Source organism: Salvelinus namaycush, chromosome 23, assembly GCF_016432855.1.
Source record: "Salvelinus namaycush isolate Seneca chromosome 23, SaNama_1.0, whole genome shotgun sequence".
NCBI classification, from domain to species: domain Eukaryota; kingdom Metazoa; phylum Chordata; class Actinopteri; order Salmoniformes; family Salmonidae; genus Salvelinus; species Salvelinus namaycush.
In genome coordinates, this window is record NC_052329.1 from 6584518 (window position 1) to 6606303 (window position 21786).

Genomic DNA, 21786 nt, shown 5'->3' on the forward strand with positions numbered 1-21786 from the left:
GTGGATGGGAGTTGTAGTAGGAAACTTTTATGTAGTCGGGAAAGTTATTTATCGTCGTTGCCTTGTAAATATTGACAATTGTAGGTGGCGTACATAAAATAGCTTTTAATGTACTAACGAACACCTGTTCAATAAACTAATTATCCCAAGAGAAAGACGGCGTGGGTGAGTATCTAGAAAGTTAGCTAACGTTAGTTTTTGCCTGGGGTGGCAAGGAGAAAAGCCAGTAAACCACACATTTGACTCGTTATCTTTCAAATTCGGTTTGAAACGTTAGCTAGTTATTATACACTAGGACAACGTCATTCAAGTTTGTCTCAATGTTTTTGAATTTGTACTTGACAAATTATATCTGGCTAACAACAATAAGTTAGCCAGTACTAGTAACGTTAGCAAGCCAACACCACTAGATAACTAGTATATAGCTCTACCTGAACTACAGTTTGTGACTCAACCCTATGTGGCATGTTAGCGTTATCTCATAATTATATGTACAGACGTTTTAGGCCTAATTTTAGTTGTCACAAATTGTACTACGTATTAGGACATATGCCATGACAGTTCCATAGGAGTAGCCATATGTGGAATGGTTTGATATCACAATACATCACTTCCTCTGCTGGTTGGAATTACACTACTGCAGCCATCTGAATCAAAGTTCCCCAGAGACAGACTGACTTCCTCTGGTATGCAACGTTTTTGGGGACATTCTACCAAATAAGCCATCACTAGGCAGCTTCCACCCTGTTATGTAACCCTGCACCTTAGAGGCTTCTGCCACATATATGTAGACTTGAAATGTAACCTTTATTTAAGGTCAAATCACTCGCCACTTTAATAATGGAACACTTGTCACTTTAATAATGTTTACATATTTTTGCTTTACTCATCTCATGTGTATATACTGTATTCTATTCTACAGTATTGCTCATCCTAATATTTATATATTCCTTAATTCCATTATTTTACTTTTAGGTTGTGTGTATTGTTGTGTATTGTTAGATATTACTTGTTAGATATTACTGCACTGTTGGAGCTAGAAATGCAAGCATTTCGCTACACCCGCAATAACATCTGCTAAACATGTGTATGTGTATGTAAAATTTCATTTGATTTGAAAAAAGACAGACGCACACACACACACACAGTGTTGTGGGCCCAGCTAAATTCCATGCTAGGGGAAATGGGAGAGGGAGATACTGATTGGGTGGGTGGCTTCCTCTCTCCATTGTGTTCACAATGTTCTCGACTACTGGTGTTTTAAGTATGACCACATTGGCCAGAGCAACTCCTCTCTAATTTCAGTCAATGACTATAAATCAAGGTTTCAGATTTCATTCCTTTCAGAGGGACATTGTCCCAACTATCACCTTGTTAGTCTGTCATCTCAGCACAGGCCAGAGGGTTGAGGTTTTTGCTGTACTTTTCTATTGCCTCCCCTCCACCAGGTATGATCTGCCTGGCCAGTGAAAGGCTGTGGCGGCCCCCCCCAGTAGCTGTCACCACGGCGGGGGACATCAGGACCTCCATCTGCAGGGTGGTCATCTACCTTCAGAGGGACATGTCCGGGGACAGCTGCCAGCTCCCACTGCACCGGCTATGCCTCCAAACCCAGGTCAACTCCACTGGCTCCCAAGCCATTAGACCTTCCCATGAAGGTATACATGGAATAGTGGGCAATCAGGGCAGCGGTCAGTTATGAATGAATGTGCCAATATCCTCTGTATTTATGTAGGCTATACAGTGTGCTAGGCTGACTGCATACACTTACACATCATACACATTAAAAACAATATTTGAAATGCTTATATGGTGATGCCAAAGAAACATTTTCATCCTTGAATAAACAATAAAGTTATATTATATTCTCCCCCTCCACAGCCTCCCAGATGGCGTGTCCCAAGTCCAAGACGTGCAGCTACAGAGCGGCGGTGGGCCTGGGTAACAAGTATGTGCGTCTAAACGTAGGGGGGACCCTGTTCTACACCACGCTGCAGGTGCTCACCAGGCAGGACTCCATGCTGAAGGCCATGTTCAGTGGCAGGAAGGAGGTCTTCATTGACAAAGAAGGTGAGGAGGACTTTGGAGACTTCCAGAACGTCTCACAGTCACTCTTATGGATCAGAAACATAGATGAAACTCTACTTAGTCTAATACAGACTTCAGAATGGAACAGATGACTAAAGCAACAATCATCAGCAATGATTAGAAATACCATTTAGATGTACAGGCCCCATGGCAGGCATATCATCAGAAAGATACACAGAACTACACTACTCTAAAAATCTGATTGGAATTGACCGTTGCCTTTCACTTGCCTTGCATGTTCCTGTCCAGGCTGGATCCTGATAGATCGCAGTGGGAAGCACTTTGGCTCCATCCTGACGTACCTGCGGGAGGAAGCGGTCACCTTGCCCCCTGGCAGGCAGGGGGCTCTAGAGCTGCTGGCAGAGGCCAAGTATTATCTCATCCAGGGTCTGGTGGAGCTGTGCCAGGGAGGCCTGCAGGTCAGTGACACAGAGAGATGTGTGTCCCAAATGGAACCATATTCCCTACATAGTGCACTACTTTTGACCAGGGCCCGTAGGATTCTGGATGAAAGCAATGCACTACATAGGGGAATAGAGTGCCATTTGGGATGCAGGCTGTGTTGTAGGAGTATGTTGCCCTCACTACTGATCCAACCTACAGCTTTACTAGATCCTAGATCTGTGCATGAAGGCAACAGACTGTACAGTAATGTAATGCGTGTTTGTTTGCTGCCGACTTGAACATGATTTACGCTCCACAGATTGCTTCCTCATGTTGTGATATTTGACTTGCTTTGGACCAGGGTGTCTACTGTGTTAGTGGCTGTAGGACAACAATACTGTTTTGTTTTACCATCTGTGCCAGTCAGGGCTGGCACAATTACCGTTATAACCCACGATTATGGATTACAATAAAAAATAACCGTCATAAAGAGAGAAAAAAATAAGCTGTTTATTTGTTGACTGAACAGCTGACTGAAGACCGGACGGCCAGGGCTTTGTGTGGTTGAGTCCGTTTCAGCCGTAACATGGACTCTTAACAACGTGATGAAACTTTGTTACTCCTTGTTGAAACAAGCGAACAAGTCTTTGGTTGCCTAGGCAACGCCCCCCGCAATGCAGCAGCAACACACATAGAATGAATAGAACGGGAATGGAACCTCTAACACTGGCAATTTGACTGGTTAACTCATGGGTACCCTCACAATGGCTGCCTGATATTGTGATGCAATAATTTCCATGGTAATGTAGAATGTTCATTGACATGATGTTAACTGATGTGACTCATGCAATGGAATGTGTTTTTTGTAATATCAGTTGAGTTGAATCAACAAATCACTACTTTTTACCCGGGCCCCTAGTGAACACTATTGGAAAGGGGATACCTAGACAGTTGCACAACTGAATGCATTCAACTGAAATGTGATGTGCGGGGGCTGCCTTAATCAACGTCCACATCATTGGTGGCCAGGGAGCAGTTGTTGTTTGGGGTTTAACTGCTCAAGGGCAGAATAGTGAATATATCCCACCTAGTTGGCTTCGGGGGATTCGAACCAGCGACCTTTCGGTTACTGGTCCAACGCTCTTAACTGCTAGGCTACCTGCTGCCCGCTAGGATGCCATTTAGGATGCAGGCTGTGTCAGTGTGATAGATGTTCATTGGAATGCATGGCATTCAGTATTTTGGACTAGCCAAGGTTCTAATGGGAGGTTCTGCTGTCTCCATGGTGACAGTGGGCAATGATACATGCGGTAAAGAGATCAATCGAACCCAACCAAAACAATGGAAACACTTGGGAGAAATACACTATGTTGAGGTACAAATCGGTAGGTAATATTTGTATGGATGCCAACCCCAATACATTTTCATGTCATTGTCACCAATCAACGACATTACAGTTAAACTAGTTTTTTAAACTACCACCACTGATTTCTGTATGCTAGCTAAGCTACCAGTTTATACGAACAGGAGTTAGCATTTAGCAGTCACTTCTTCTAAACCTGAAAAGTGGAAACAGACAAATATATCCAAATTGGACTTCAGTTACCACATTGTGGGCCTGTTACAATACATCAATCATGTCGGATATGACGAATATCCCCTTTGTTAGATCAGATTTGTTGAATCCAATCCGGCGTCCTCCTTCTATCCCCCACGGTCTGCGATCCATTAACCTATAGATGTGGTAAAGAGGTTATATTCCACTATCCACTAACCCTCTCATACAGTCCAATAGAATATAGGTTATATTCCACTATCAACTAACCCTAACTCATACAGTCCAATAGAATATAGGTTATATTCCACTATCCACTAACCCTAACTCATACAGTCCAATAGAATATAGGTTATATTCCACTATCCACTAACCCTAACTCATACAGTCCAATAGAATATAGGTTATATTCCACTAACCCTAACTCATACAGTCCAATAGCATATAGGTTATATTCCACTATCCACTAACCCTAACTCATACAGTCTAATAGAATATAGGTTATATTCCACTATCCACTAACCCTAACTCACACAGTCCAATAGAATATAGGTTATATTCCACTATCCACTAACCCTAACACCAGCTCTGTCAGGAGGAATGGGCCAAAATTCACCCAACTTATTTTGGGAAGCTTATGGAAGGCTACCCGAAACCAAGTTAAACAATGTAAAGGCAATGCTACCAAATACTAATTGAGTGAATGTAAACTTATGACCCACGGGGAATGTGATGAAAGAAATAAAAGCTGAGATAAATCATTCTCTCTACTATTATTCTGACATTTCACATTCTTAAAATAAAGTGCTGATCCTAACTGACCTAAGACAGGGATTTTTACTAGGATTAAATGTCAGGATTTGTGAAGATCTAAGTTTAAATGTGTTTGGCTAAGGTGTATGTAAACTTCCAACTTCAACTGTAGGTTATATTCCAATATCCACTCACCCTAACTCATACAGTCCAATAGAATATAGGTTATATTCCAATATCCACTCACCCTAACTCATACAGTCCAATAGAATATAGGTTATATTCCACTATCCACTAACCCTAACTCATACAGTCCAATAGAATATAGGTTATATTCCACTAACCCTAACTCATACAGTCCAATAGAATGTAGGTTATATTCCACTATCCACTAACCCTAACTCATACAGTCCAATAGAATATAGGTTATATTCCACTATCCACTAACCCTAACTCATACAGTCCAATAGAATATAGGTTATATTCCACTAACCCTAACTCATACAGTCCAATAGAATATAGGTTATATTCCACTAACCCTAACTCATACAGTCCAATATCCCTAACGTCCTTCTTCTATCCTCCACGGTCTGCATTCCATTGACCTCTTTACCACATCTATGCTAAGGAGTCTTGAATCAATACCACGTTGAATTCATATTTCATTCATGTCATGTCCTCTTTTTTTTTTTTTTTATGACAGATAGCCGATGTCACTAAACGGTTTATGAGTCCATAATTTTCAGATTGGAATATACTTCTTAAAGGCTTATATTATTACATCTTGGAGTAAGTCTTTTAAGATTGAAATGATAGAGCATTGTAAGAGTCACTCAACCTCAAAGAGATTTTATTTTATTTTATTTTTTACATTGTTTAGTGGTAGAGTTTAGTGAATACAAGTTTCAACATAATCTTTACACTCTTCTGTGTCAGGCGTGAGGGTTCATGTCAGGCGTGAGGGTTCATGTCAGGCGTGAGGGTTCATGTCAGGCGTGAGGGTTCATGTCAGGCGTGAGGGTTCATGTCAGGCGTGAGGGTTCATGTCAAGCGTGAGGGTTCATTTGCGGTCCGTTCCAGTTCCGTGAGCATGCTTCAGTCAGTAAAGTCACCTCCTGACCTGACTGAGTTGTTCAAATGGAGTTTACTTGAGCCTCGCTATATGTCCTGACTAGAGGTCAACCGATTCTGATTTTTCAACACCGATACCGATTATTGGATTACCAAAATACCTATTAATCGGCCCATTTTTAAAAAATATATATATATTTGTAATAATGACAATTACAACAATAATGAATGATCACTTTTATTTTAACTTAATATAATACATAAATAAAAATAAATTTAGTCTCAAATAAATAGTGAAAATTTTTCAATTTGATTTAAATAATGCAAAAACAAAGTGTTGGATAAGAAAGTAAAAGTGCAATATGTGCCAGGTAAAAAAGCTAACGTTTAAATTCCTTGCTCAGAACATGAGAACATATGAAAGCTGGTGGTTCCTTTTAACATGAGTCTTCAGTATTCCCAGTTAAGAAGTTTTAGGTTGTAGTTATTATAGGACTATTTCTCTCTATACCATTTTTATTTCATATACCTTTGACTTTGGATGTTCTTATAGGCACTATAGTATTGCCAGCCTAATCTCGGGAGTTGACAGGCTTGAAGTCATAAACAGCGCTGTGCTTGAAGCATTGCTAAGAGCTGCTGGCAAACGCAGGAAAGTGCTGTTTGAATGAATGCTTACGAGCCTGCTGCTGTCTACCATCGCTCAGTCACTGCTCTATCAAATATCAAATCATAGACTTAATATAATAAACACACAGAAATATGAGCCTTAGGTCATTAATATGGTCAAATCCAGAAACTATCATACGGAAACAAAACGTTTATTATTTCAGTGAAATACGGAACCGTTCCGTATTTTGTCGAACGGGTGGCATCCATAAGTCTAAATATTGCTGTTACATTGCACAACCTTCAGTGTTATGTTATAATTATGTAAAATTCTGGCAAATTAATTACGGTCTTTGTAAGGAATAATTGGTCTTCACACAGTTCGCAACGAGCCAGGCGGCCCAAACTGCTGCATATACCCTGACTCTGCTTGTACAGAACACAAGAGAAGTGACACAATTTCCCTAGTTAATATTGCCTGCTAACATTAATTTATTTTAACTAAATATACTTGTGTATTGATTTTAAGAAAGGCATTGATGTTTATGGTTAGGTACATTGGTGCCACGACAGTGCTTTTTTTCGCGAATGCGCTTGTTAAATCACCAGCCGTTTGAGAAGTAGGCTGTGATTCGATGATAAATTAACAGGCACCGCATTGATTATTTACAACGCAGGACAAGCTAGTTAAACTAGTAATATCATCAACCATGTGCAGTTAACTAGTGATTATGTTAAGATTGATTGTTTTTTATAAGATACGTTTAATGCTAGCTAACAACTTACCTTACCTCCTTGCTGCGCTCGTGTAACAGGTGGTCAGCCTGCCACGCAGTCTCCTCGTGGAGTGCAATATAATCGGCCATAATCGGCATCCAAAAATGCAGATTACCGATTGGTATGAAAACTTGAAATCGGCCCTAATTAATCGGCCATTCCGATTTAATCGGTCGACCTCTAGTCCTGACATGCAGCCTTGGCATTGTTCAGCAGCACAGAGCCGGTGAGAGTGGAACCAGACATTGTTTAGACTGGTTCAGGTCCTCTTTTTCTCTTATGTACTATATAACAGCCTGCCTGTGGTGTCTGTTTTGATTAACAGGACCAGAAGGAGCAGTCTCTGTGTGTAATCCCTGTTGTCACCTCTGCCAAGGAGGAAGAGAGACTGATCCAGGCCTGCCCCAAGCCTGTAGTGAAGCTGCTGTACAACAGAAGCAACAACAAGTACTCCTATACTAGGTGAGCTACTACAAATATAGTGCCTTACAAAATGGCAGCCCTATGCTTGTTCTGTTGTTTGGAGAGTCAATAATAGGTAATGACTGCTGGTAAGTGCTTAGTGAGGGCCTCTAATGTCAAGTACTCGTTATGTACTCTGTGTTGACAATGGAATGCTGTACCTCCTGATCCATGGGTTGTATTCCTCCACAGTAACTCAGACGACAACCTGTTGACCCGTGGGATGTAATTCCTCCACAGTAACTCAGACGACAACCTGTTGACCCGTGGGATGTAATTCCTCCACAGTAACTCAGACGACAACCTGTTGACCCGTGGGTTGTAATTCCTCCACAGTAACTCAGACGACAACCTGTTGACCCGTGGGATGTAATTCCTCCACAGTAACTCAGACGACAACCTGTTGACCCGTGGGATGTAATTCCTCCACAGTAACTCAGACGACAACCTGTTGACCCGTGGGATGTAATTCCTCCACAGTAACTCAGGCGACAACCTGTTGACCCGTGGGTTGTAATTCCTCCACAGTAACTCAGGCGACAACCTGTTGACCCGTGGGATGTAATTCCTCCACAGTAACTCAGACGACAACCTGTTGACCCGTGGGATGTAATTCCTCCACAGTAACTCAGACGACAACCTGTTGACCCGTGGGTTGTAATTCCTCCACAGTAACTCAGGCGACAACCTGTTGACCCGTGGGATGTAATTCCTCCACAGTAACTCAGACGACAACCTGTTGACCCGTGGGATGTAATTCCTCCACAGTAACTCAGACGACAACCTGTTGACCCGTGGGATGTAATTCCTCCACAGTAACTCAGACGACAACCTGTTGACCCGTGGGATGTAATTCCTCCACAGTAACTCAGACGACAACCTGTTGACCCGTGGGATGTAATTCCTCCACAGTAACTCAGACGACAACCTGTTGACCCGTGGGATGTAATTCCTCCACAGTAACTCAGACGACAACCTGTTGACCCGTGGGATGTAATTCCTCCACAGTAACTCAGACGACAACCTGTTGAAGAACATTGAGCTGTTTGACAAGCTGTCTCTGAGCTACAATGGCCGTGTTCTCTTCATCAAGGACGTGATCGGTGACGAGGTCTGCTGCTGGTCGTTCTACGGACAGGGACGCAAACTGGCAGAGGTCTGCTGCACCTCCATAGTCTACGCCACAGAGAAAAAACAGACCAAGGTTGGTTAGGGGTTTTACTTACACACACACACACACACACCCTCCACTCACTCACTCACTCACTCACTCACTCACTCACTCACTCACTCACTCACTCACTCACTCACTTTTTCTTATTTGTTCATGGCAGTCCATCGTTGTTGACACAGACACACTATCTTTTGTATTGTAGCTAATCTTTATGTTGACCCTGTCCGTCTCTCTATCCCAGTTGGAGTTTCCAGAGGCCAGGATCTATGAGGAGACCCTGAACGCTTTGCTTTATGAGACACTTCCTGTCCCTGACGACTCCCTATTGGAGGCCACACGCCGTCGACACGCCCACAGTCACACCCACTGTGGTTTCCACAGCGAGGAGGAGGAAGGCCACACCCACTCTGGGGTAGACCTTAGGCGCCGCATCCACGTCAAGAGGTACAGCACCTACGACGACCGGCCGCTGGGACACTAAGGACGCATCTCAAATTGCACCGTTTCCTATATGGTGTACTACTTTTGACCCGGGCTCTATATAGGAAATAAGGGTATGTAGGGTTTTTATAGGAAATAGGGGCAGATAGGGCTCTATATAGGAAATAGGGGCCCATAGAGCTCTGGTCAAATGTAGAGAATAATGTGCCGTTTTTGACGAAGCCTATCTAACCACAGAGGAGGAAACTGGTTCCCTGCTGACCGGCCGCTGGGACACTAAGTATACGTCTCAAGTGACGCCCTATGTAGTGCACTACCATTCGAACCCTCATCTCCCTGTCAGTCACCTCTCAGTGAGAGCCTCAAAATGTGTTTAATGATTCATCAAACCTATCTGCACTAATTACTGTTACTCTGCAGCCTTTGGTGAGAGTGAGTGATGGCTCCCAAAAGGCACCCTATTCCCCATGCTATACCCATAAGGCTCTGTTTAAAAGTAGTGTATAATGTAGGGGAACGGGTGCCATCTAACCACTCCCTACTGACCAGCCACTGGGACACCTAAGGCGTCCGCATGCTTCCCATCTAAAACTGTTCAGAAACAGTTTGTGTATAATATTATAATGACATTTTGTGAAGTTTTTTTGTTGTTGTTTTGGACTTCGTCAAGTTTTTTTTTGTTCAGCTGTTCGTGCACACACACACACACACACACACACACAAACAAATTCTCGAGGCAAGCCGAAATCTGTAGCTGATGTCTACACCCCTTTTGTCGGTGATTGGTCAACAGTAGGGATTCTTCAATTAAGTGTTTTTATTGTCGTTCAACAAGAGACGACTAGTTTTCGTGCCCATTTCTTCACTTGAGAAATACTGCACCAAACATCTTAGTTAGATGTCAAATTGCGCGACTAAGATCTCTGCAAGACGTCAAAATGAATGACAATTTATTAAATCTATCTCAGATGAATTCTGACTATTTTGAGGAAGTGTATTCTGGCTACGGCATCTCAATATGGACAAACTGTACTATTGCCACTTTTTTCAAGGGAGTGTGTGAGCACACTTGTTTGCCTACGGCTAGGCGCCAGCCGAACTGTAGCATGCTGACGCCTTAAGGATGTGTCCCATCTAACCACAGAGGAGGAAACTGGTTCCCGCTGGCTCTTCACTTATTCACTACACCCACCGCTGAAGCACTGGTGTTGTTGGCCCCAAAATGGCCTTGGGCACAAAATGGCTGCCATGCTGCATCACCCTGGTGCCTGACAGACTTTGTCGATGGAAAACTCGTGATTTTAAATGTTGAGGTGCTTATGCTATTTCTCCTTTATTTTATATAGAACTCTCTTCTTCACAACACAATCAAATCTGTGTTCATACAATCAAAATTGCAACTTCAAATCAGTGTAGATGAAGGGGGCCAGACTGGTTAAAGATGGATTTTTAAACCTTGAGACAATTGAGACATGGATTGTGTATATGTGCCATTCAGAGGGTGAATGGGCAAGACAAACGATTTAAGTGCCTTTGAACGGGGTATGGTAGTAGGTGCCAGGCCCATCCAGCCAACTTGACACAACTATGGGAAGCATTGGAGTCAATATGGGCCAGCATCCCTGAGGAATGCTTTCGACTCATTGTAGAGTCCATACTCCAACAAATTGAGGCTGTTCTGAGAACAAAAAAAAGGGGGTGCAACTCAATATTGGGATGGCGTTCCTAATGTTTGGTCTACTCAGCGTAGGTAGCCATCAGACTTATAGATGGTTATATGTACATTTATTATACAGTTATCAACTTTTTTTGGGGGGGGGGGGGATTGTGACAAGTTCAAGGACCAGCAAATGTATCAAAATCAACTATCGTAGCCCTTTCGCCTTCTGTGAATAGACGAGGAAGACTGTGATTTTTTTTTTTTGTGTGTGTATATTTATAGTTTTGAGAGTTTCTCATATCACAATGTTGACATATAATCATGCGTAAGACTTTTTCATGAAAATTAACTTGAGGGACACATTCAACGATGTCTATAAATATCTCATTCCCAGATACTTGGGCCCGGTGCAGTAGCCCTGGGATCATGTTAATGAATGGCAGGTCATTCTTATTAAACAGTTTTAATCAGGTATTCACTGAAGACATTTTCTCCTTCACACTTTTAAGGGAGTGCCTCACTCTCTAACGTGTTTTAATGCAGTTGAATCTTTATTCATTTATTTTTACCTGGTTTTCCATAATAAAATTGGTTTCAAATAGCCCAGTCTTTGTGTAACAGGATACACTGTGCTGCTTAGCAGTATTCCTTCCTTTCTCACAACATCATTGCAGGTACTTGATCTTGCACCCTCTGCCTCATCAACACATTTGACGTCCCTGCTTGAGAACGTACTAACTAGTTGCGCCACCAAAAAAATGATCAAATTCAATGGTACTATTGACAACATTTCAAGCTGTGGGGTGAGTTTATCCAATATAATCTGACACCGTTACATCTGTCCATATTCCACTGGGACCAGTGGAGGGAAGCAACGGGCGTGGTTCTGGAGCCAGTGGAGGGAAGCAACGGGCGTGGTTCTGGAGCCAGTGGAGGGAAGCAATGGGCGTGGTTCTGGAACCAGTGGAGGGAAGCAACGGGTGTGTTTCTGGGACCAGTGGAGGGAAGCAACGGGCGGGGTTCTGGAGCCAGTGGAGGGAAGCAACGGGCATGGTTCTGGAACCAGTGGAGGGAAGCAACGGGCGTGGTTCTGGAGCCAGTGGAGGGAAGCAACGGGCATGGTTCTGGAACCAGTGGAGGGAAGCAACGGGCGTGGTTCTGGAGCCAGTGGAGGGAAGCAACGGGCGTGGTTCTGGGACCAGTGGAGGGAAGCAACGGGCGTGGTTCTGGGACCAGTGGAGGGAAGCAACCGGCGTTGTTCTGGGACCAGTGGAGGGAAGCAACGGGCATGGTTCTGGGACCAGTGGAGGGAAGCAACGGGCGTGGTTCTGGAACCTGTGGAGGGAAGCAACGGGTGTGGTTCTGGGACCTGTGGAGGGAAGCAACGGGTGTGGTTCTGGGACCAGTGGAGGGAAGCAACGGGCGTGGTTCTGGGACCAGTGGAGGGAAGCAACGGGCGTGGTTCTGGAACCAGTGGAGGGGAGCAACGGGCGGGGTTCTGGGACCTGTGGAGGGAAGCAACGGGCGTGGTTCTGGGACCAGTGGAGGGAAGCAACGGGCATGGTTCTGGAGCCAGTGGAGGGAAGCAACGGGCGGGGTTCTGGAGCCAGTGGAGGGAAGCAACGGGCATGGTTCTGGAACCAGTGGAGGGAAGCAACGGGCGTGGTTCTGGAGCCAGTGGAGGGAAGCAACGGGCATGGTTCTGGAACCAGTGGAGGGAAGCAACGGGCGTGGTTCTGGAGCCAGTGGAGGGAAGCAACGGGTGTGGTTCTGGGACCAGTGGAAGGAAGCAACGGGCGTGGTTCTGGGACCAGTGGAGGGAAGCAACGGGCGTGGTTCTGGGACCAGTGGAGGGAAGCAACGGGCGTGGTTCTGGGACCAGTGGAGGGAAGCAACGGGCGTGGTTCTGGAACCTGTGGAGGGAAGCAACGGGTGTGGTTCTGGGACCAGTGGAGGGAAGCAACGGGCGTGGTTCTGGGACCAGTGGAGGGAAGCAACGGGCGTGGTTCTGGAACCAGTGGAGGGGAGCAACGGGCGGGGTTCTGGGACCTGTGGAGGGAAGCAACGGGCGGGGTTCTGGGACCAGTGGAGGGAAGCAACGGGCATGGTTCTGGAGCCAGTGGAGGGAAGCAACGGGCATGGTTCTGGAACCTGTGGAGGGAAGCAATGGGCGTGGTTCTGGAACCAGTGGAGGGAAGCACGGGCGTGGTTCTGGGACCAGTGGAGGGAAGCAACGGGCGTGGTTCTGGGACCAGTGGAGGGAAGCAACGGGCGTGGTTCTGGAACCAGTGGAGGGAAGCAACGGGCGTGGTTCTGGGACCAGTGGAGGGAAGCAACGGGCGTGGTTCTGGGACCAGTGGAGGGAAGCAACGGGCGTGGTTCTGGGACCAGTGGAGGGAAGCAACGGGCGTGGTTCTGGAACCAGTGGAGGGATGCAACGGGCGTGGTTCTGGAACCAGTGGAGGGAAGCAATGGGCGTGGTTCTGGGACCAGTGGAGGGAAGCAACAGGCGTGGTTCTGGGACCATTGGAGGGGAGCAACGGGCGGGGTTCTGGGACCTGTGGAGGGAAGCAACGGGCGGGGTTCTGGGACCAGTGGAGGGAAGCAACGGGCATGGTTCTGGAGCCAGTGGAGGGAAGCAACGGGCATGGTTCTGGAACCTGTGGAGGGAAGCAATGGGCGTGGTTCTGGAACCAGTGGAGGGAAGCAACGGGCGTGGTTCTGGGACCAGTGGAGGGAAGCAACGGGCGTGGTTCTGGGACCAGTGGAGGGAAGCAACGGGCGTGGTTCTGGGACCAGTGGAGGGAAGCAACAGGCGTGGTTCTGGAACCAGTGGAGGGATGCAACGGGCGTGGTTCTGGAACCAGTGGAGGGAAGCAACGGGCGTGGTTCTGGGACCAGTGGAGGGAAGCAACAGGCGTGGTTCTGGGACCATTGGAGGGAAGCAACAGGCATGGTTCTGGGCAGACTGCTGTAGTTCATTGACAGGCCACTTGAGGGCGCTAGTTAGAGGTATAATGACAGTAAATGGTCCCAGTCAAAAGGTTATTCTGTGTGTAATATATATACATTGACAACAGTATTGTTTGTGTCTGTTGTGTGTGTGTGTGTGTGTGTGTGTGTATGTGTATATGTATATGTATATATATATATATATATATATATATATATATATATATATATATATATATAGTGTTCTGTGTGTGTCTGTTGTGTGTGTGTGTATATATATATATATATTTTGTGTGTCTGTTGTGTGTGTGTATATATATATATATTTTGTGTGTCTGTTGTGTGTGTGTGTGTGTGTGTGTATGTATATATATATATATATATATATATATATATATATATATATATATATATCTCATGATGCTAATGACCACATTGATTTATTTCTACTGCAGCCTGACATGCGATGACATCATTTCTAAAACGGGAAGCCGTTTCCCTCAAAATAATCCTCATTCAAGATATTCTTAGCCTGAAAATAGGCTCAGACAAACCAATGCCATAGATCAGAACAATTGTAATGTGTTTTGTAATAATTGAATGAAGAACAAATGCAAGCAGGGCTATTTACTTTGGGTGATGTTACATGGCAATATAATTAAACATTTGATAATTGCGTCACACTCACAGGAATAGAACCCAAAATAGATGAGAGAATGAGAAATTGTGTGTCTGTTGTCTTGGTTACAGTATTGTGTGTCTGTCTGTTGTCTTGGTTACAGTATTGTGTGTCTGTCTGTTGTGTTGGTTACAGTATTGTGTGTCTGTCTGTTGTCTTGGTTACAGTATTGTGTGTCTGTTGGTTACAGTATTGTGTGTCTGTTGTGTTGGTTACAGTATTGTGTGTGTGTGTGTGTCGTGTTGATTACAGTATTGTGTGTCGTGTTGGTTACAGTATTGTGTGTGTGTTGTGTTGGTTACAGGAGTGTGTGTGTGTTGTGTTGGTTACAGGAGTGTGTGTGTGTTGTGTTGGTTACAGTATTGTGTGTGTGTTGTGTTGGTTACAGGAGTGTGTGTGTGTTGTGTTGGTTACAGGAGTGTGTGTGTGTTGTGTTGGTTACAGGAGTGTGTGTGTGTGTTGGTTACAGGAGTGTGTGTGTGTGTTGGTTACAGGAGTGTGTGCCTGTCTGTTGGTTACAGGAGTGTGTGTGTGTGTGTGTCGTGTTGGTTACAGTATTGTGTGTGTGTTGTGTTGGTTACAGGAGTGTGTGTGTTGTGTTGGTTACAGTATTGTGTGTGTGTTGTGTTGGTTACAGGAGTGTGTGTGTGTTGTGTTGGTTACAGGAGTGTGTGTGTGTGTTGGTTACAGGAGTGTGTGTGTGTTGTGTTGGTTACAGGAGTGTGTGTGTGTGTTGTGTTGGTTACAGGAGTGTGTGTGTGTTGTGTTGGTTACAGGAGTGTGTGTGTGCTGTGTTGGTTACAGGAGTGTGTGTGTGTTGTGTTGGTTACAGGAGTGTGTGTGTGTGTGTGTTGGTTACAGGAGTGTGTGTGTGTGTTGTGTTGGTTACAGGAGTGTGTGTGTGTGTGTTGGTTACAGGAGTGTGTGTGTGTGTTGGTTACAGGAGTGTGTGTGTGTGTTGGTTACAGGAGTGTGTGCCTGTCTGTTGTGTTGGTTACAGGAGTGTGTGTGTTGTGTTGGTTACAGTATTGTGTGTTTGGTGTGTGTATTCCTATCTGTGTTGGTATTCTGTGTGAGTCAATCTGTCTTTGAAACCCCCATGGCTCATTCATATAAAATACAAAGACTACAGCTAAAATGCTGCTCAGCGTCACACCTCAATTCCCCTCAATCCTCCAGTCCTCTCACACACAGAGGGAGAGGAGAAGAGGGACGAGGAGAGCTATTAATATCTGCCTGTCAAAGTGCTGGAGCTGCGTTCGGAGCGGGAGATACAGTATGTGAAGCGATATAGCCCATTGATAAAGCGTGGTGAAGGGGGCTGGTCCAGCTCCGCTGACGTCATTCTGAGGGGATCTGAAGATGGCTCCTCAATGCTCGGCGGCAGCACCGGCCCACACATGCGTCAACAGCCAGCTGTCAGGAGGCACCAGCACACTGCTGTGAGAGGGAGGGAAGGACGGAGGAAAAAAGTAAATAGAAGCTTAGAAAGGGCGGAAGGCACTAGACATCCTTGATTGCGGACAATCAGGTTGACTCCGTTGCTGTCACTTCTGTCTGTCACAGAGACCGACATAAGAACACGGGAGAGCCATGGGTTCGTCCACAGATGAAGAATTCAAAGAGAAATTACTGTGGAATGTGAAACGAGAGGTAAGCGCATTTGTTTCACGCCCCTGTTGAACTGTTCGGGACATTTCTGTAAATCAGTTCCATAATGTATTTCTCTATACATTTCCGTGTGACGTTATGAAGAATGCGTAAATGTTGTGGATACATTTGAATTCATTTGCTGTGTGCACGGCGCTGGAGAGCAATTGATACACTATGGGTTTGTTATGATTGTGTAGCCTACTGTAGCCACCGCTGGCAATAATGTAGCGCATGTCATTATCCGTTACATTTCTAAAATGTATCACACTACATTCTGACATTTTTTTCCCAACAAAAATGCCAGGGATTTTTTTTCTTCATGTTTTTGTCGCCGCTTCCCTCGGTTTCCCTTGAATGTTTACTCTTCAGCAGTTTAGTTTGCCAAGGGAGCATGATGAGGAAGAGGCATTGAAATGAAAACCTTCCTATGGAAGTATTTTGTTATAAACAAGAACGATTGCTACAGGTGGAACACACAGTGAATGATAGCCTAGGCTATTGCAGTGCCGTATAGGATATAGATCTATCTACTGCAGCGGCTAATTGTGGCACAGTGCAGTGAGACCTTCTTTCCATATCGATATTATGACAGTCATTAGGATACTGAAGATGCTCCGGCAATTTTAAATGAATAGGAGGCAGACCGTTATACAACTGTTGTTACAATCAAATCCATCTTTATTTTATTTATTTTTTATTTTTTTTTACAGCTGTTTGAATGCTACGCATTTTTTATTTTTTATTTGTTCATAATTATACTGTAAAAGACGATCAGAAAATGGGAACTCCACGATCAGAAAATGATAACACTTCACATTAAGTTGCACTTATACCTGTGTAGTGACTGTCGTTTCGCTATAACAACAGGTGGTAAGAGACTATGCCTGAGGCACTCAGCCCCACAGTCACTGACCAAAAAAAGCATAGGTCTACATTGCATCATTTGCCCTCAGTTTAAAAACTGGATGGCCAGTTGGAACTGTTAATATGAATGTCAGAGGTTGTTGGTTGGAAATAAATGCTTTAAAATACAGAAGTGTCCACCAAACACCTCGCAGTGTGCCACTGGTTTCAAAGTGTTCTTTGTAATTCTGATAGGGATATCATGAAAAGTAGCTTATTGCCTGCTATTAACCAATCAGAATTGACATAAAATGACCTGAAAGTGTTTTTTGATGTGTTTTATAGTCTAATGATACCCTCTTCACGTTGTACGTTAATTAAGTACTCAAGCTGAAATACATGTAATAGTAGGAGTTATCCACCAAGTTATTTGATTGCAATTAGTCATTTAATTTCGTGAATACATAGTAGTTTTGCATAAATAACAGTGAAACATTATTATATTTATTTTGATTGCCTTGTAATAAACACATCAAGATCGTCCAACTTTTAGGACATCATTTTTTTGGGGATATGACAATTAGTAGGCTGACTCATTTCATATGGTTACTATTCATGCATCAGTTGTATTTTATATTTTTTTTTGGGGGGGGGGGGTCCCCTGCCATATAAAATTTGACTTGACATAATGACGTATGAATAATAGAACTATCATAACATCTGTGATGCTGAGAATAAAACAGGGACACAAGACTGTCTGGCTGTAGCAGAGATGTGTGTCATAACAGCTTCCCAACACAGACCAGGCAGTCAGAGAAAGGACCGTGTGATGTACCTGTGGGGTACTGGGACACACACTCACACACAGACACAGACACGGGGACACGGTGACAGCAGCATGGTGCTCTGGGCTCTAGTCTTTCAACGTTGTCTCCGGTTTAATTCACTGGTGTTTTTAAAAAATGGCATAGATGAATAGTTAATGTTTCCTGTTGATGATAAAGCTTTCATAAAACAAACTGCTGTGTGTCAAAGACAAGCTTGTTTGAGGAATGTGTGCAAATGTCTGTAGTGATGCAGTGATGTGTGTCATATGACTGCCTTAGGCTATGTATAGGATTACATGCACAGTTGTGGAGAGTTTTCCGGGCACTTTCAAAGGAGAGACTCCATTGAGCTTTGCTTTTAACTCCAGAACTAGGCTTGATCTGTGTTCTGGAAAACGTTACGTAGAGTTTGTTTGGTTGAGTTCATTTATTGACACTGATGAAGACAATCTTGTGGAAGTCTCTCCTTCTGTGTAGCCTAACGATTGTATTGGCCAGACAGACTAGTCAAGAACAATTTGCCAATATGGGAGAGACTGAAATGTCACTTTGTTTAGCCTAATGATTGTATTGCCCAGACAGACTGGTCTGAAATGTCACTGTGTAACCTAACGATTTTATTGGCCAGACAGACTGATCACTGTTTAGCCTAACGATTGTATTGGCCAGACAGACTGGTCACTGTGTAGCCTAACAATTGTATTGGCCAGACAGACTGGTCACTGTGTAGCCTAACGATTGTATTGGCCAGACAGACTGGTCACTTTGTAGCTTATTCTAAAATTGATTAAATCTTTTTTTCCCCCCTCATCAATCTACAGACAGTACCCCATAATGACAAAGCGAAAACAGGTTTTTAGAAATTTTAGCAAATGTATTAAAAATATAAAACAGAAATTCCTTATATACATTAGTATTGTAATGAAACAGCAGGGATCAGGTCTCGAACCCTCGACCTTCTAGCCCGAAGTTTGGCGCGCTATCGGCTGTGCCGCAAAAGCACGCTCAAGCGGCAGAGTCGATTTCCACGCTTATAAACACAGGGTCGTTACAGTATTCAGACCCTTTACTATGAGACTCCAAATTGAGCTGTGGTGCATCTTGTTTCCCTTTATCATCATTGAGATGTTTCTACAACTGGATTGGCATCCACCTGTGGTAAATTAAATTGATTGGACATGATTTGGAAATGCACACACTAGGGATGCACGATATATCTGTGAACATATCGGAATCGGACGATATTAGCTAAAAATGCCAACATCGTTATTGGCCCGATGTCTAGTTTAACGCCGATCTGCAAAACCGATGTTAAAGCGGACATGAATACCTATATGACGTAGGTACATGACGTAATGACGGCACGTCAAATTTTGAGCTACACGTGCAACACAGCATTCCTAACCTAGCCCACAATGTCTGCTGTGTCGAGCAGTCAACAAGACGAGCAGTCATTTGAAAGAGTAAGACAATTTCAGCGAGACAACTCAAAGGCGAAATCCATTAAAGCCAAGACAATGGAATTTGCCCTTGCCCTTGACAATCAACCGTTCTCTGTCGTGGGTGATGTTGGCTTTCGCCGACTGGTCGAAGACCGGTACACACTACCAAGTGCGCTATTTTTCAGATGTTGCCCTACCGGAGTCACACAGTAATAGCGTCACTGCTATTAGTTTCACAACATACATACTATGGAACGCCGTTTGGGTCTTTGCGTGTCAAAAAAAGATACAGTAGCACTGTCAAAGCTGTACAAAAAGTCTGCAAACAAGTAAACACCGGCCACGAACGATGTGTTGTCAATACCGCGTTGGTAATAAAGCATAATTTGTTCGTCCGCAACTTCTGGGGTAGCTAGCTTTAGCTTGGTAACGTTACCTAGCTAGCACCAGTACAACCAGCCTGAAAACAATGACCAGTAGAAACTGCAGTCATTTTCATTATTCTTAGGAATGGTTTAGGAATCCTTGTGAGTAAGTATTAGCTCGGTTGCCACTTATTGCTTGTCTATTGAAATTGAAATTCAGTTCATGAAAATAAATAGCTAGCCAGCTACTTAACCCTGTTGCCCAAAGCTAACGTTAAAAGCAGCCAGCTAGCTTCATCTGGCTAGTGAGGCTCGACCGGAACAGGTTATGTGTTGTGAAGCTATCCACAATAAGCATTATGCACAATAGTGGAATTTGTGGTTTGCCTTCAAAATAAAAGTATGCCATTGACAGTGAAGCAAATTAATACAGATAGTAGAATTATACCATACTTTTATTTTGAAGGCAAACCGCAAAGTCCACTGTTGTGGCTAATCCTTTTTGTGGCTAGCTTCACATAGATTGGTTCGACCACCATTCATCAAATAAGAACTGTCTTATAAATTTGTTTTTTTTAGCTATATAGTTAGCTAGCCACAGCAAAACGACAATCTAGCTAGCTAGCTAACTATAGCTACTGAAACAGATTGTCGTTTTGCTATGTTTTTGGGGAAGAACATTGTTTGCATCCATGAGCTAGCTAGCTTTTTTTATGACCAGCACTGCAGGTGCGTGAGACAACTTTACCAGCATTGTAGCATACGTATCGATGAATCGTTGTGACATATGAAATACGAGTGATAGTGTAATCAATGTGTAATAACTACGTAAAAAATTAATGAACGCGTTAAATTATTATGTGACGTGCAGTCATATTCAGGTCCTGATTGGTCAACAAGCTTAATTGACACGTCAAAGAGTGTTAAATAGTATATTTTTTGACACAAACAGCGTTCCATAGAAATCCTGGTTGAGAATGAAACGACTGAACAAATGAACAACGAAACAGCAAGTAAGGGAAATAAATAGGTTTTGATTTATTGGTAATGGGGACATACGTAAATGCCAACAAAATAACTTTTTGGTCAGTGTGGTGTGTGTGTGTGTGTGTAACCTTTTATTTAACTAGACAAGTCAGTTTACAATGACTGCCTACCCCGGCCAAACCCGGATGACGCTGGGCCAAATGTGCTCCACCCTATGGGACTCCCAATCATGGCTGAAAGAGAAACAGCCTGGATTTGAACCAGGGATTGTAGTGATGCCTCTTGCATTGAGATGCAGTGCCTTAGACCACTGCGTCCATGTGTGTGTGTGTTAACTGTTTAACTGTACTAGAATGCTTAAAAGGCCACTAAAATTCTAAATATCGGTTATCAGTATCGTTTTTTTTTGGCAAGGAAAATACCGGATATTGGTATTGGCCAAAAATGTTATATCGGTGAATCACTAGCACACACCTGTCTATATAATGTCCCACGGTTGACAGTGCAAGTCAGAACAAAAGCCATGAAGTTGAAGGAATTGTCCATAGAGCTCCGAGACAGGATTGTGTCAAGGCACAGATCTGGGGAAGGGTACTAAAACATTTCTGCAGCATTGAAGGTCCCAATTGAAGGTCCCATTCTTAAATGGAAGAAGTTGGAACCACCAAAACTCTTCCTAGAGATGGCTGCCTGGCCAAACTGAGCAGTTGGGGGAGAAGGGCCTTGGTCAGGGAGGTGAACAAGAACCCGATGGTCACTGACAGAGCTCCAGAGTTCCTCTGTGGAGATGGGAGAACCTTCCAGAAGGACAACCATCTCTGCAGCACTCCACCAATCAGGCCTTTATGGTAGAGTGGCCAGACGGAAGCCACTCCTCAGTAAGAGGCACATGACAGCCCGCTTGGAGTTTGCCAAAAGGCAACTAAAGGACTCTCAGACCATAAGAAACAAGATTATTTGGCCTGAATGCCAAGCGTCATGTCTGGATGAAACCTGGCACCATCCCTACGGTGAAGCATGGTGGTGGCAGCATCATGCTGTGGGGATGTTTTTCAGCGGCGGTG

General features: G+C 44.0%; 1 protein-coding gene across 1 annotated transcript; it reads left to right on the plus strand.

The window, feature by feature from the left end:
- The first annotated feature begins 3 nt into the window (after positions 1-3).
- Positions 4-10812, plus strand: LOC120018049 (BTB/POZ domain-containing adapter for CUL3-mediated RhoA degradation protein 2-like). The gene is made up of 7 exons (XM_038961009.1): positions 4-165; positions 1449-1658; positions 1882-2070; positions 2338-2507; positions 7563-7699; positions 8708-8903; positions 9115-10812. Exons 2-7 carry the CDS (start codon positions 1451-1453, stop codon positions 9352-9354), a joined length of 1140 nt encoding a protein of 379 aa, XP_038816937.1. The 5' UTR covers positions 4-165; positions 1449-1450; the 3' UTR covers positions 9355-10812.
- The last annotated feature ends 10974 nt before the right edge of the window (positions 10813-21786 follow it).

Excerpts from the sequence above, each read along its gene's own strand:
- LOC120018049 (XM_038961009.1), top strand. The coding sequence starts at position 1,451 with ATGATCTGCCTGGCCAGTGAAAGGCTGTGGCGGCCCCCCCCAGTAGCT. Across the intron at positions 2,071-2,337 it reads GGTCTTCATTGACAAAGAAG|GCTGGATCCTGATAGATCGC; the intron begins GTGAGGAGGACT and ends GTTCCTGTCCAG. Across the intron at positions 2,508-7,562 it reads TGTGCCAGGGAGGCCTGCAG|GACCAGAAGGAGCAGTCTCT; the intron begins GTCAGTGACACA and ends TTTGATTAACAG.